Genomic DNA, 17180 nt, shown 5'->3' with positions numbered 1-17180 from the left:
AGTTGTTTGTAATCTAGCTATATAAGAATATCGGAAGATGATAAAACACTTTTCATCTTTTCAAAACATTGTCTTTCTATGTCGGATAGTAAAATTATGTTATTATGTCTTATGTTATTTGAGATTCCTCTCCACCTGAAAAGATTTGAAACGGATGCAATCAGTCCGGTACGGGTGGTACGTGGTGAAGTGGCAGTGGCAAAGGACCGGGCGATGTTGAGAAATGTTTTGATTATGGCAAGATACGGCAAGTGGCTCCATTCCGAGTTTGATGATGGTGTTTTTTTCGCCAAACCAAAGCTTCAAAAAATACCGTCTCTATAATCACTTGTACACGAATACGTAATGATTAATGATAATTGATAAGGAAATTGTAGTTTTGTTGTCAATTGTTTCGAAAAATATAGTACGCAAATCTTATATAAAGCATTCACACAACGTTTTATTATATAGTTAATGATGTGGTGTATAAATCAGGACTTTTTGGGGGAAACAAATCACTGTAAAAGCCTAACAAATCACCTGGAGCAGTTGCGATTACGTTGGTGACTAAATAGAATTATTCTTTGTTCAGCTTTATTCCTCAAAATGATTTTCAGCATAGCGTTTGTTTTTGTAACGGTACAGGAGTTTTGTACTTTTTCTTTTTCGTTATGTTTATAAGTAGAAATATGGAGCTATAGACTAAAGCATATAAAATACAAATATAGATTACCAACGTACAACAATAGAAAATAATAAAAAAGCAAGCTTTTTGTGTATAGAGTTTCGAAAACCAAATTCAGACTTGGCTGTCGGCATAACAATAATGATTGCTTATTGGCTGGGAAGGCGCACACGGTTTTCTTTACGAATTTACTTTCGTTAGTAGCTGACTGATCTCTGCGCTCAGTCGAGCACGCCTAGAGGATGCCGACATGAGGAGAATCTTTTTGCTGGGTCCTGACGAGCTAAACATTTTTTTCAGCGACGACTTTTTATCACGATTGCGCAGTAACAGCTCAATGCCATCATTCAGCACAGAGACACTCAATATTTCCGTCCACTTATGAGACCACTCGGACTGGAAAATGGAAACAACCCGTTATAATATATGTGATAAAAAATGGTGTTCGGATCACAAAGCAACGAATCGCTCACCTGCCATCCTCCAAACATTTCACTCTTGATGGCGTAGATAATTCGGCAGTCGGTTAGTACAACAACATCCTTATTGTCAATGATCACTTCGTAGTACGCATATGCGTCCGTTTCGGCGAACTTGCCTTTATCAATATCTCTACATAAAGAAAATCAATTTCAGAAAAAGTGAATATATAATACGTTATTAGTAAGAGAACGATTCAAAAAGTGCACCGAAAAGGAACAACTGAAAACAAAGCTCTTCAAAGAATACTGTTCACCAAATTATCCTTTTAACCATAACATCGTTTCTGTTAAATGCACCCATTTGAAAACCAACCTAAATTAAAAATCCTTGAAAGGTTTGCATCAGGTGTTGTTCTTTTTGAAAAAAGTATTTGTTAATTATTGAAGTAACATGTGAAGAGTCTACTCTTGACAAATGCCATCCACTTGGTAAATCAAAACCAGTAAGAAGATCCGTTCATCAGTTCAAATTTTTTTGAGAAAACAATCGTCGTTTCGTTCACTCGACGTTTCTTTCACTCATTGCATTCATTCATCATCATTCAGCGGAGAAAGCAATATTTTGATACTAACAACAAAAGTTCTTGAATGACCTCACTTTTTACAGCAATTCCCAAGAATAGAACTTACCTCAGCAACTTGCATCCTTCCGCTTCTTTGCGGTAGTATGGTCTCACAATGCCATCCTTATGCAGATAACGAGGTGGACGCAATCGAATGACTTCATCCGATAACTCTGTGGCCCGTTTTACTGCATCAAAACTGCCACTTGCAAAGTCAGTTACACCGGCAATCGGGCGAGCCACCAGCCCAACGGCACCCTTTCCGAGGCCTTTGAAAAAGCCCTCTACGCCTTCTTCTTTGGCGCCACTTATGGGCTTCGTGAAAACTCCCGTCACACCATCGAACACGCCCATCACCAGTCCTTTACCGCTGCGGGCTATTCCTTCCTGAAGACTAGCGGGTTTTTTGTTCAACGCATCACGTCTTTTTTTCTGGAAGTCGTCATCGAATGTCAACGCTGCTAATCCTTTGCCCATGGCTCCAGTAATCCTGCGAAAGATGAAACATTTAAAAAAATATGAACGCACTGGCATGGAAGACATGAAACAGTATCTCCTTACTTTGAAACAGCACCCGCTGCACCACCCACAGTGTGTCCGAAAAGAGACCTTACGCCAAGCACCAGTCCCTCAGCAAATTCTCCAGGTCCTTGTATGGCACCCTGAAACGGCTCGTAGAACAAGTCTTCTACACCTTTGGTAAAACCGACTACCAAACCGTACGGATTTCCGATGACATCCAGTCCCAATACCAGCACGTACAGTTGCTTTACTGCCTGCCCACTGTAATGGGTTACGCATTCAGAGACAAGTTGACGCTGTGTAAGGAACTGAAATTCACGCTCGAAGAAAGCCAGCCGAAAGACCACATCGTTGACGTCCGTTAGCGTTACTCCGACGCCCTGAAGTATAGTCGACAAAATGCCAGGTAACGCCTTTGATTCAGACCCGGCCATGGAAAAGCTAACGTGTATCTTTAGCGGGCCCAGGTGCAAATTATCGTAGAAGTTCTTCACTTCTTGTTGCGACTGAATTGTGACGTGCGCGTGCAATGGTTGTGTTTGCAATTCTAAATCCTTTGCGAACAGTTGTTTCTTAAATTGATAAAAAAGAAACAAAAATTAAGTAGCCCGGTCTCATTTTCATCATTTTACTGTCAAATACATACCGCTTCCGTTTCGGTGATCTCAGTGCTAATAATGTCGAAAATTTCATTCACAAACGGTAGATCGACTTTTACGTGAAATTCTTGAATAAGCACAACTAGGTACTTGAATTGCTTCACGTTCGAATGTGGAATTATTCGCTGAACCATGCTCATCTCAACGAATGGCTTAAACTCCGTAGTTGCGGCCACACTCTTCGGTGGTGGCACTGGCGCTAGGACCACAGGAAAGATGCAGTCCACCAGTTGGTTATCAATTTGAATGCGGTTTACCTTGGCGTGAAACTGCAGCTGATGGCTGGACGACTTAATTTTAACCCACAGCCCAGGGTAAAAGGCTCGTTTCAAGCGTCGTTCGGTAGACTTTCGTATTTTCATTTCCACAAAGTTTACCTCATTACGAGAATCACCATCGAGAAAGTACTTCTTGTTTGCCACTGTGCCAACCTCTTGGTCACGTAAATACTGCTGGTAAAGATTTTCTATGAGGATCGTTTCCTGTATCTTCATTTGCTTGAAACGGCCAGACTTTTTTTGCTCTTCCCATATGACCCCGGAGCTGGCAATACCGATGTACATCAGGTCTATTGGTTTCATATTGTTCACGAGCGAAAGTCCAACGCCTTGTATCTCCAGTTTCACCTCTTGCGTCACCTGGTCGAGGTGGATAGCACTGTGAACACCAGATGCTATGCTGCAATTATCCGTTATCAACAGAACACGTTGCGTGCCATTTAAGAACGACACCCAGTAAATTTCGCTACCGCTGGGCGTCTTGAATTCGCTGATGCCATCTCGTCTCAAATCATTCTCGATGGCCGGTGCTTTGGATCCACTCTCCCACACGATTGTACGTTCACCAGCTGGATCAATCCATGTGTGGAGAACCATTTGATTCGGCATTAGTATCTTACCGTTTACGTCACCTTTTTCTTTGAAAGCGAACGGTTCTTTCGTATGATTCATTAGCAGCGCTGGAGCATCCCCTGGATGGTAGCCACTAAACGTAATATAGACTGCTCCTTCCGTAACATGCACATCCACGTTAATGCCACCATACCGGTTACGCAACTGCAATAACGTGCACTGCACATCTGTGTACTTGAACGGAGCCGTCACCTCAGGCAGATCTGCACTCTTTACTCTTAGCATACGATTGTCTTCGGTTTTTGGCCAAAGCGGTACGCAACCATTTATGGGCACTTTTGTGAAGGAATCACCAGGCCGAAGATGTTCCTGCACCTCGACATCAAAGTTTGCTCGATTAATTAGAACAAAGTACGGCATAAACACAATCTGCTTCGTGAGCGAATTGTGAGTCAAGGTGTTGTTTACGCCAATTTCGTACTTCATGTTGTTTCCGTGGCACAACACCACACCACTCGAGCCGGCCACATCTAGGGAAAACTTTTCACTCCACTCGCCATTATCGACCCGCACCGCAGCTTTCTTCTTTCCGAAAAACACTTTCTCCCGGAAAGAAAATAAAATTGGTCCTTCGTACTCCGGGGGGTGGTAGAGAATGTTTGTATTTTCGTCATTGGCCTAGAAATAAAGTATGTAATTAAAAAGAAAACATACATTTTAGCCACATCAATATTTAGATTAAACAATACACAAAATTAAACAATACATTTATTAGTTGAATACAATTTGGAGCTGGCCAAATGTGTATCAATAATTAACAACAAAACATTAAAAACTTAACAAATGATGATTCAGCTATATGATTGAATATTTCATAGTTACAATTAAAAGCTGAAAACAGAGATCGTGCAACATTTTCATTAATTAGGTGTAAAGTGGAAAACATAGAAAGAGCGACACTATAGAAAAACAGTCACGAAAAGAAAATGGGAGATTTTAAAAGAGAGGGAAGGAGAAGACGAAACTAGGTAAAGCCTATATAACCATAGATAAGTAGCTCAATAAGCAGAATAAAATCACGAGGAAAAATCAAATTGCACCCAATCCACGCGCAAATAAAAAAATAACCGCATCGCGCCACTAGAACAATAACCATCATAATATATCATAATATAATCCATTTAATATGTTTAAATTAGTCAAAACACCTCTTGATAGACAGCCAAAGAAAGACTGAGAGACAATTTTATTCTCTCACAATATTCTTAATATTTAAGAATTTCCAGTTTTTGTAGCACACCAATACAGCACCAGTTCATTGTAGTAGTTTACAAATTTATGAATCTGTTTTAAACAATTTCACAAAAGTATCCATTTGTCACCTGACTGTAATGACTGACTGTAATCCAATTTTAAATGATTGCTTACTGTTCGATCTCATGCATCTTTAACACAAATCATTGCTTTAAACGAAAATGATGCACAGGAGCAAAAATAGTTAAAGGTAACATATTCATTAGAGATGTAGTCAACAACGTTAACAACGTAACATGATTCAAGTTAATAACGCAGGCCAGTGTAGAAAAGCGTGAATACATAAAACTGATCAACCAAAAATTAACATTTGAAAATCTCTCTATTCAAATAAAGCTTGTAAGATAAAGATATACCTTTTTTGAGATTTTACCGCTTAATTCTTTCTTCTCCGTTTTGCTGGATTTCTGTTTCCGATGCACAAATATTCGTACACGTTTTTCATTAATTGCATATATTGATATCGAAAATAAAAAAGCAAAGCATTATAATATTCACACTTTTGATAATTGTGATCAAAAGCACTTATAATTTTGAAAATGAAAATAATGATAAAAGCTACGAATGTATTCCGTATTCGGAAGTGCTATATTTTCGCCAGTCATAAACGTTTACGACAAACAACATACATTTAGATGAAAGAAAACAATCAATGAACGTCTACGGTTAGGGGAATTGAGAAAAAATAAAATAAAAGAAAGCATCAAAGGCATAGAAAAACAAAACAGCCGAACAAGTAGAGTGGATTTCAGATCATATTTCTAGTGTGACGAAAATAAATAGAATAACGATTTGGTTCACATGACTAATAAAGACAGGATCAATAATAAAACCATAAACAACAAAGTATTTTTTTATGCCAATCATTGCACATTATTTTGCAGCTTACTCAAAGCATATTTTATAAATAATTCAATTATGTTTCAAATTTTGTTTGTAAACGACAAATTAGTTGAAAAGGCAATTATCTCGAATGAACGAAACTGACCACAGAAACTTTCGAAATGGACTATTATCGTTCTGAGAAGCCAATCGCGAAAAACTCGAACTGATGATTCTTATTCATTAATAAAAACAAGAGGGCTTTAAGATGCTGTGCAATTTCTGATTGAAATACAGATACGTTTGAATATGTATGGTGGGAATCCTGATGCATTCTATTAATATTAGCATAATCCTTTTTTATCATTCATTTGATTTGAACAATCATGTAAAAGGGCCAAGAAAACGTTGCATGCATTTTAATACTAAACATTATGTGATTGCTTCACTTACCCGGTAACTCAACATTAATCCAGTCTTATTCAACATCCAGAACGGACAGTAAACGATCGCAGTTAATCCGTCTGCACGATGTTCGTATCTGAATTGAAATCCAAAAGCAATTATTATTTTACACATGAATAGCCTTACCGAGCCAGCGTGATATGGCGCTTAATATAACTTACTTTACACCCAATTGTAGAGACATAACTTCTACAGAATCATAAGAATTGAATGTCCAAACACCAAATTCTGGTGGTTGAGCTGGTATTTCTGTGGTACATGACCAATCTTTATCCAAGTAGTTAACAAGCTAAAAAAAATGCATGATCGTGTGAAAAATGATCAAAAATCATCGATAAAACTGGGAGTAAGCAATAATAGATTATGACTCACTCTAGCAACAATATACGACGTTTCACTGGTGGAACGTGCGGACGTTTTAACGGTTGGTAAATGAAGCAGTTCTCCCGGTCGCAATAACTTTTCGCCGTAATCCAAAAAGTCTTCTCCAGTCACAGTTGAAGAATTCGAAAGACTTTCATGACTAGTAATTTCGCACTCGCGTCGAACAGTGCACCCGGCAACGGAGATTGTTAGACCGATGGGAAGGGCGTTCCTCAACAAAAATGGAGGCCGTAAGTGAATTTCGTAACACGCACTCATCATCGTATGATTCGATGATATTTCATAAAACACTTCTTGTCGTTGTCGTACTGCCTGCATATAAAAATAATCGTTGAGCATTTCGTTAAGTATTACAATATAAAAAACTTACATTAATGTAGAACGGCTCAAACGTTTTGGTTGGATCACATTGCAAACCTTTTATAAGCTTGAAGTTATTGGGTGATTCCTTCCAACTTATTCCTTGGGCTGAGGAGTGATATCCTTTCATTGAAAAGTGCAACTCTTTCATGTCACTGTACAAGCAGTATAACGGAACATTTAAGAATCCTCCTGCACGAACTTCACCAATGTGACACTTTTCGTGGTTGATAAACTGATACATGTCTATCGGCAGAGTGAAGTGATTATGCACTTGTACAATGCTACGCAACACCAGAATTGTGCAACCATGCTCGATTTTCACCTCTGATATAAGGCCCCACGGTTCTTCGCCCATTTTACGAAACAAGGGGAAGTAGCGTTTGTCTGACTTGTAAACCGGTAATGTTAGTTCTTTGTCTGTGTCAGCGACGATTACTTTCATAAACATGCGTTTGCTCATGTCTTTATCATCCAATACCGTTAGGATCGACCGTTCCAAGCAGTGATGCTTGGGCTGCAAGCTCAAACGTCCATTCGAACGAACGATGCAATTGCTTATCGAAGTCTCTTCTGCTGACTGGTTAATTACAATCAAGTCATCGGTATGCGATGAACTAAGATGCGATGGATGAATCAGGAAATCGCTGGCAGTAAAATTCACCTTTACGTCTTGACCGGTATCGTTACGCAACACATAAGGCGCCTGTACACTGGACATAATCATGCCTTCCCGTTTGATGGCCTCTGAAAACGCTTTTGCCAGATTTTGCACTACATCCAAGCATGTCTTCGTTACGGTCATCTCTAAACTATCTCTCGAAGCGATGTGCATCCTGGTTGTCGGTTCCCGAGATCGATCTTCGTGGTGATCAACTTCCATGTTGAATGTCAGCTCCCATGGCATGTACGTAGTAGTTCCGTTGGATTGCTCGATAACGTTAGGTTCGATCACGTATTCCCATAAAGCTAGCGTTTGATTGTAGTACGACATACTCAAACGCAAGGAGCTGCTTATCTTCATATCTGAACTCCAATTTGCAACGGATCCCTGCAAGCTGGTTTCGATAAAAAGCATCGGAATCGTGTTGGTTGCCAGCCCAGTTTCTACGATCAACGATATCGATGGTATGTCAATGAAACACTTCTCCTCCTTCACTTCCACAGTAGCTAATGATTCTAGGCTGAGCGCGTCTTCTGCTATATCAGGCTGAATAAACCAAAACTGATCCGACTCATATTCTTTCACGTGCCATAGTTCTTCATAGTCAACAGTTTTATCAGACTCGCTCAACTGAGCCTGTTCTTTGGCGGTTAGCGTTTGAAGTGCATTGTTCATTAGTTCAATAACAGCAGGTGAAACCGATAGTTTGATTTCTGTCGAATTGATGCTAAGATGAAGTCCTAATCCTTCCGGTGTAGATCCGTTAAGGCTGATTGAACATGGACGCACGACGTAATGTTTTGTGGAGTTGCGTCGCTCGGGGTTGAATTCAGCGTAGTATAAGCACAAATCCTTCAGTTCACCCTTAATAACTTGCCGTTCGCCAATCAAACGCACATTCAAAGATATTTCGTTGTTCAAGATCAACGCATAACAGTTGACGTCGTCCATCTTTTCCACAAGTATTATGTCGGGTTGCTCAATTTTGATTATCACGGTCATTTGTCTGTCAGCTTCTTGCGGCGCACTGTTCGCTCCGGCAGACACACTTGCGCGGCGTAGTTTTTCCGTTTGTTCATTTTCAGTCACACGTGAAGCTTGTTGTTCAACCAACTCCTCTGGTTGGAGAAACTGCTGCAATTTTAACAAAAAGTCTACCGATAGAACCAGATTGAAGCTGGATACTTCAACATCCAAAAACATATCATTTTCCTTCATGTTGAATGTGATGTTAATCATTGAGCGAGGAGTGGAAATAGACGGAGAACTAGCCACACAGACTTCTTCTTGTGATTCATTAACCTCATCCAATGAACCGTCATCATTAACCCGACGTTCCATCAGTCTGGTAAGCATATGCTCACGATTCGGTCGGATGTCATCGAGCCGGATATCGCAAAGCACTACGGCTGTATGCAGGCTACCGTCAGTGAGTTTTTTCCCGCGGAGAGACAAGTAGTATATTTCGAATCCCGCTAATCCTTGGCCGGGTGCTGAAAGATTGGTGCATAAATGTTAATCTGTAACAAAGTTTTAGGCTAATTCATGAATGTTTACCAGTAAAAAGTTTGATATTGATGCTGTCAATTTGGAAATTGAACTTGAGGAATGTATCAATCTTCACTTGCTTTGCTGCCGAACTCTCCACGGTTTTCAATTGATCCACATCTACACCGAATGGCTTTACCGTTGCTTTCTTGGTAGCCGAAGTCCAATTCGATTTAGCTGCAAAACGTTTGAATTGAATGTTTGAATTAGTTATCCCAAATAAAGATGGTTTCTGTCTGCTATCAATTCAGCCTCCCACTGAAACAATTGCAACTGCTATCATTATAATAAATAATAGAATGATAATATGTAATTACCTGGAATATTCGAGGACGTTTTTTCATTCGGATTCGCGTTTAATTTTGCTGGCTTTTTGAATTCATTCTGACCTTCGGTCATATTCTTTGATAAAATTTGCATGATCACAGAATAGTCAGTAGCTATAAAGTTGAGCTAAAAATAATGGATTAAAAGAGGTATTTCTTTAAATTTTTATAATAATTTTAAAAAACAAAATAGTGATTTACCTCGACTATCTTCAAGCGACCGGACACGTCAATTTCAGGAAGCTCCCGATACCAGCCAGAAGATAGATTACGTTTTATAGCCAATGTAAAATTGGTCGGACTAAGTACGGACCCCTGGTCTGTGTCAAAATCATAACTGACATCTTCATCGTTGTGTAATGAAATCGAATCGCATACTGCCTCAGCGCGGCGAACACCGACTTTGCCCAACTTCATGTCTTTCAGTTCGATCTTCATTTCGTCAATTATCGCCGGGCCGTGCTGACTCTCCGTATCAATATCACGGAAGGTGTTTGTGATGCTCAAATAACCAAAATCCATGGCCACTGCTTCTAAGCTAGTCGAATCAACGGGTATAATAATGATGGGTGCTTTTACTTTGACGTTCAGCTTTATGCGCGTGGCTTGAGTGTATGCTTCGACTACATTATTTCGGGCCGCTTCTGCTGCAGCTGCACTAGCATCCTTGATGCGCTGTTGAGCCGACTGAAAGTTATCCAAGAATGATAGTACCGATGCTACGAACCAGTTGAGAAACACAATTCTTGCGCAACCCATAAGAACATCAATTTTCATATTATCTGAGTTGTAGTCGCAAGTAGCGTCCGTATCGAACAGGATAACTTGCACGTGCAAAGCGTCGTCGCCTATGATGGACAATATCTTATTGTGTATTGTTGCCGGATTTGTATCGGTTAAAACAATATCTTCCAGTCGCAAGTTTATCTCCGTGTAGGATGTTTTCATAATTATGCTGCCGGTGAGATTTTTAACCTAATAATTCAAACAAAAAAATTTTATCAATTGTTGATCGTTTCAATTTATACTCCACTCTACTTACTGCAAGCACTGCCAGCGAACGTTTATCATTTTGCAGTTGAACAATAACATCTTCCAACTTTGCCGTGACTCTAACCTTGATGCTATCTACAAATGATCGACGTTTGCGAGATACTAGTGCCATTAATATCGACCAGTAAAAGGTAGGATGGTTTACATAAATTTCAATGTTGTAGATGGTGTCAAATTGTGTGTCAGTTGGTTTGTATTGATGTTTGTCGGTCCAAAATCCGGCAATGTTTTGGTGTTGGATCCAAAGTAAACATTGTTGTTACACAATACATAAACAATAAATGTTACACATATACACAGCCATCGGTTTTTTTATGCATCATGCCATTGTAGTATAATTGCGCAGTACAGCACATTGCAATCGAAACAATTGTAAACATAGAAAGAAAAAGAAAAACAAATTGAAATATACAATACTACACAAATATTTCTATGTACTGAAAGAAGCCTATTGCGAAATAAATTGCGCCCAATAGTAAGATAAATGATAAAAAATTGAATAATTTCGTTTGTTCAGTCATACATGGCGACGAACAGATATGGAAAACTAAAGCCTGAACTACCCTAGAAGACGACCTGATAATTATTATTGTCACATTATTATACTGATTATATATTAGTAATAAATTTGTTATGTAGTCACGGCAAAACCCGCAACAAGACTTAAAACGACAATAAAATATACTGACCGTCTGTCAGGGAGGTATGTGTAATTTCGTTTTCGAACTCTAATAAATTCCACTATTAAACCTACTGCAATTGTAGCGAAATAGACTTGGAAGAGCAATCTACTACTACGTATTGATAGTGCTAAGCATAATCTATTTTAGAAACGAATAAGATAAAGAAACTAAAAGATTCCTGAAAAGTGAAGCTCATACCTTTTTGGATCGCATTGTTGTCCAACACACTATCGTCTTCCAATATTGTTGGTAATCTTTCGCGAGCGGCATTTAAAAGTGCTGTTGCAACACTTTCTTCTTCGTGAATAGTAGCAATACGATCTTTTGGAACCTGTGCTCCAGAAGACTCCAATTTGTTATTCTTTGTTGTTGCCTCCATCCGGGATTGGAAGTCGTTTGCAAGCTGAATCAACTCATTTAGTCCATCTTCGTGAAGCAACAACAGTAGTGTAGAGAAGCCGAACGCCACTTCCTGTTCCACTGATTCGTACTTGGTAGCGAATTCTGGGCTGCTCTTTTTACACTGGAAGGAGAGATTGAAAATATGTTTTTTCAATCATATTTTGAAGAAAACATTTAAATACTATGAATAACCTACGTTTGTGTAATCCACCGAAAATAAATAGGCATCGTTGCAGTCATACTTCGGAGTCTGAATAACGTTCAAAATCAGTTCTTTGTCGTTGCGCCAACGGAACTGATCCAATGTTACTGCACCGAGTTTTAAAGCAAGCTTGAGGTCGTAAGTACGCTGTACCATGGTCATTTCTAGTTGCTTAAATTTGAACGCAATTATTTTTTGCTGATTTTCGTTAGTTGCACCTATACTGGGTAAATCAAACGCTACAATTTTTGTTTGTGGAGTCACTTGTTCCTCGGGAGATTGTGAAAACTCCTCAGTCGGTGTCGTAAATATATCCGAGGAGCTGCTGAGCGGAGCGTCGCCTCCGCTTTTACAAACAGTTAGCGAGCATTCTGAAAAAAATTAAATGCAATATTAATTGTTTGCACTCCATTTGCATTTTTTATCACAGTTCAGCGTACCATTTAGCTCAAACTTAATTTCCATATCAATGAACTGAACAATTTCACCGTCGAGTGCAGTCGCCATTTCAACTGGACGTGCAATTTTTGGCAGTTTGGCTTGTTTTTCGTCCAAATATTTCAACAATGACAAGCTGGAACTGACCAAATTTGTGTCTTTGGTAATGGGCGCTGGCACGATCGGTTCGTCATTTTCCGGAAACGGTATGCTGCTTACTATGGACAAAACTTCCAGCACGCGCTGTTCAGTTACGATAATGTTAACCGAAGGTAGCACGCCAAAAATTTTACACTTCGGCAACCGGGGATCGTCATCGATAACGCACAAGTGTGCAGATACGTGAAAAGATGTTGGCTCCAACAGGTGCATCTCGGTGACGGTGTTCAATCGCAGAGATCCAAGCCAGTCCTCATCAACAGTGGCAACTATCGCTTGTACGTCGCGCACCTCGAACACAAATTTATCATAACTCTGGTGTATGATTTCCAATAGAATTTCATCCTGTCCGATGCCCTCGCTATGCATAGTTTGTACATCTCTGCGATTCAACGGACGAGGTTCGGTTTGAACCAAGAGCTTGCCTAAGCTAAGAACTAAAACGGATTCTCGGGAAGAAAAAATTCCGCCACGAGGAACTATGACATAGCTCGGCATAATGTCAATATTAAGCTCCAGGCGCGGATGCTTTGCAATCGCGTACTGCAATCCTGTAGCGGAGCGTTCTTTGATGTTGACTAGCTTTTCTGCAGCAGCATCTGTTAATCTGCAAGAAAAAAAAGACAAAAAATACACAACATTGCTAAACACTCTGTTTCCTTTGTACTTACTGCGAAATTGTTGCCGTGCGCGGAGTTTGAAATACTTTGGCCAACTGTATTATGGTTTCCGCGTCGTAAACTATTTGCAATGGTCGAGAGTTTACCACAACCCGCTGGTCACACTTCTTGTCGGCAGGATTAGTTTCGAACGATACATCGAGCAACGTATTCGAACCTTCTAATTGTGATCTTACCATTATCGGCAAGATTTCGCCTTGCTTAAGACCTGAGATAGTTAGTTCATGCATGGCCAAAGATACTCTAGAAAAAGTTGAAAAAACATGTAGTTTCTTACTATCGTATATGGGATCTAGTCTCTCACTTCATTGCAGCTGCAGATGGACGTTGTTCTACCCCACAAACGACGCTTTTCAATTCTAATAACATTACACGATTCAAAATTGCGCTGTCATCAGATACATCACTTCTGATCGAAACCTCCAAGGAATTCAGCTGGAACTGAAGCTTTTGAGCGACGTAATGCTCTGGGAGCTCAGTCGGAACATCATTTTCCTGATAACCAATGGCTTGAAACAATTTGGCCTTCTCAGCCGGCGTCATAGCTGCTTCGAATTGTTTTTCTTTTAGAATAAATTATAAAATGATTTATTAGTTAAATTATCATTACTAAACCATACGGAAATGCCATCAAGTACTTAAGTACTTACTTATATCCACCGCAACGGAATCCTCTTGTTTTTTCGCTCCACCGCTCCACCAGGAACTGAACCAACCAGCGGACTTCTGTTCTTCCGCTTGTCGTTTGCCTTCTTTCTCCACATCCAGCGATACTTTCTGTCGAATAATGATGATGTTTTGCAGGTCAAGTATTTTTTCATACTCTTCACTACGACTGATGATGTCCGGGGTTAACTTTTTCGCTGTTAGTTGTTGACGATAGGCTTCTTCGTACAGCTTTAAATTTTTTCGATGCTGCATCATATTTTCCCACAGCCAATTATTGCGGCGTCTTCGAACCTCAGTTTCTAGTACGCAGGTGTACGCAAAGTGCCACCATTCTTTGTAGTTTCCCTTGTATCCAATTCCATGAGGTCGGTACTTTCTGTATGGAATCGCACGCATCATCCGGCCGAATGCCTCCAGTAGTTGCATCGTTGTCTGAAACTGCAAACGTGTAAGGCCAATGGCGAGTGTTTCCATGCAAAGCTTGAGCTTAATTTTCGGCGAAGAGAATGGTACATCTGTTAGTTCTGGGTTTGGTACCATTTCCAGACACGCTCCCGAACTGATGGGTCCAAAAATGTAACGATACTCCGCCAGTTGTCTGGATTTAGAGGCAATCGATTCCTCAAACAGTACTTTGTACAACGATGGATCGGATTGCTGGAACAACTGCGTGTTACAGTTCATGTAAACCGACAGCATATCCAACTGGGCCATTTTATAGATTTTTGTCACCGAGTCAGCTACTAAGGTTTGAACCCAATTTTCATCCGTGGTGTGAACGCTCAGATCACTCAGAGTTACGCCAAAGGCAAATGGCTGGCCAGTGGTTGTTGTGTCTTCATATCTGATATGTATATTGGATATTTTAATCTGTACATTGTTCACAATCTGCGTCGTCAGTTTTTCCGCAAATGACTTGTCTGCAACAGGAGTTTCTTTTTCTTTCCCTTCTTCGGCTTTCTTGGCCTGTTCAATCCGAGATAGTTCAGCCTTCTTTGCCTCAAAGGCATTTCGTTGCTCCTTTTCTTCATTGTAACGAACGTCCGAGTTTGGGATGGCCAACAAGTACAAATTTTCGATGATTGCTTCCACCGGGGCACTGTATAAATTTTTCCATGGGATTTTCAAGATTAACTTTCCCAAGTGTCCATACAATGTGGTAACCGGCAGGTCGAGCTCCTTAAGAGCACTTTGCTTAAGGATGAGATTGTTAAGCACGACATCACCTGAAATATGATCCAAGCAAACATCAATATACGGATATTGACCAATCGTGTGTTCATTGCATTAGTTCGAGATAGAGAACTCTTCAGACAGTAAAGCTATAGTCGATTCACCGCTGACAAATGCTAAATGCAATGAATAACCTTGAACAATTTCAATACATACGAAAATTGAAATGAAAATATTTTGAGAACGAAATTGCACTTAAAATAGAGGTGATTAAGTTTAGTTGTGCGAAGCAGTTGCTAAAGTAATATGCACGAGCAGATGTAAATATCAAATCAGACAAAATAATAAACATCATCTGCTGCCTGCTGAACAGAACATAGATATATCGCCTTTTGAACAGTATCCAATAACCATAATATTTTGATAATGATTTTCCAATAATATTTTGAATTTTCATATTGAATTTTACAAAATGGTTTTTCTGTTTACTTGTATGCTTAGTAGCATGTCAAGATTTGCCGGTTGGAAATGGGATTGCAAAAATGCATAATCCATAAAATAATGGTATTACGTTTGTAAATTTTTATTTTTATTGGTAAATGTTACAAATATTCTACTCTGATTCTACTCTGATCACACCGAAAGATAAGATCGTGTCAAAAGCGCGTTAGTTATCCGATTTCTAGGAAAAAAAAACTTTGGCTGACTAAGCAAAATAGAACTTTATTAAAGTCAGATGTGGGCGTAGTCTCGTTGATACAAGTACTTGTTCACCAGATCTGTAACGGTTTGAGCGAAGCTGGCAAACCAGACTCATAAAATTGAATAATAAAAATAGACAACCCCTCGATGATTCCCATACAAAACATCTCTCTTAGATTTGTTCCATTTTTTTGGACAAAGGAACAAAAAGATTTTTTTTTCGAGTAGACATCAAACTAGAATGGGACGAGATTAAACTTTACAATTCAAACAATTTACGTTGTTTTTAAAATAAAGCCAAACTATTTGTCGCCTAGTTCTAGTGTAAACGACATGAAATACAAATGCGTCATTTTTTAAGTAAACAGATTAAGGCGCCCTTCCCTTGTTTTGCGATCTAGCCTTAACGATGCGTCGATGATCATGATGCAACGTGTTCATCAATGTTCGTTGCGAAACAAGCGTCACCACATACCAGAGCAAAGCATACCAATCATTTTGTCGCCATCGCCACACAACGTACATGATTCGAGGTCGTTGATTACTTATTCGACCATCCTGACCTGCTTTTCAAAACAGTACCACAGCCGCCCCGCTGTTTCCTTTACCCGGCCTCTGCCTGTTTCATATATGTTTACAATTAGAATAATCGAACCAAATACAAACTGAACGCAATTTGCTCGTGCCGTGTTTGCGTACCAGCGTGCGTCTCACAGAAATCATACCTTAGCAAACATTTACGAAATACTTACCACCCCAAATGCCGATCTTTAGTTGCTTTTTGTCCAAGTTTTCGACATAGTCACCGACAAATCTGTTCAACACATCTGCCACTATACTTTCGAACACCATTTTCTTTTTTTAATTGCCCATACACTTCTTTTAAGCGACCAAAATCCACAGGTTTTCAATAAAGTAACTGCAAAATAGAACAATGCGTATTACTAGAGGTCGCGCAAAGAACTTCGTTGTTATGTCTTTCTACGCGTTTGTGATAAGAACGCACTGCGGTCGAAAACGTGCGGTGGTGTTTCGTTATTACGTTATTACATACGCTTTTTAAAGTTAATGTAAAATTAGCTACGAAATTCTAACGCAGTTGTCACAAAGAGCAGTTCTACGCAAGAACTGATTCTACTTTCACACATCGCAGTGAAAAAAGCACACACAAATAAGATTGCTCATGGCAGATTGCACATTATCGTCCATCACACGACACTTCGAGATTGTGCACGCTGCTGGGATCGGTCGAGAGTACACGGGTCGGCATCACCCCGGTGACATCATTGCCGAGAAGTTCCAAGGTTCTTACCGAATCTAACTAACGTGTGGTTTGCCGTTTACGAGAATTGTTTATTTCTTCACGCAGCCCACATGAATATGTTGCGTCGG

The 17180-nt window shown here is 39.7% G+C and overlaps 1 protein-coding gene across 1 annotated transcript; it reads right to left on the bottom strand.

Moving 5' to 3' along the window:
• Positions 1-427: 427 nt before the first annotated feature.
• On the bottom strand, positions 428-16679 carry LOC131205864 (intermembrane lipid transfer protein Vps13). Its single transcript, XM_058198148.1, has 20 exons — positions 16541-16679; positions 13895-15139; positions 13549-13807; positions 13236-13487; positions 12408-13171; positions 11962-12338; positions 11562-11886; positions 10670-10782; positions 9829-10602; positions 9636-9754; positions 9311-9540; positions 7100-9246; positions 6718-7041; positions 6507-6634; positions 6334-6421; positions 2881-4422; positions 2274-2806; positions 1780-2202; positions 1141-1279; positions 428-1063 (listed from the first exon to the last, which is right to left on the bottom strand). The coding sequence occupies exons 1-20, from the start codon at positions 16638-16640 to the stop codon at positions 848-850; spliced, it is 10098 nt and encodes a 3365-aa protein (XP_058054131.1). The 5' UTR covers positions 16641-16679; the 3' UTR covers positions 428-847.
• Between the last annotated feature and the right edge of the window lie 501 nt (positions 16680-17180).

Source organism: Anopheles bellator, chromosome 1, assembly GCF_943735745.2.
Source record: "Anopheles bellator chromosome 1, idAnoBellAS_SP24_06.2, whole genome shotgun sequence".
Classification (NCBI taxonomy): domain Eukaryota; kingdom Metazoa; phylum Arthropoda; class Insecta; order Diptera; family Culicidae; genus Anopheles; species Anopheles bellator.
The sequence above is the reverse complement of the archived record's forward strand: the minus strand, read 5'-3'. Positions and strand labels throughout refer to the sequence as shown.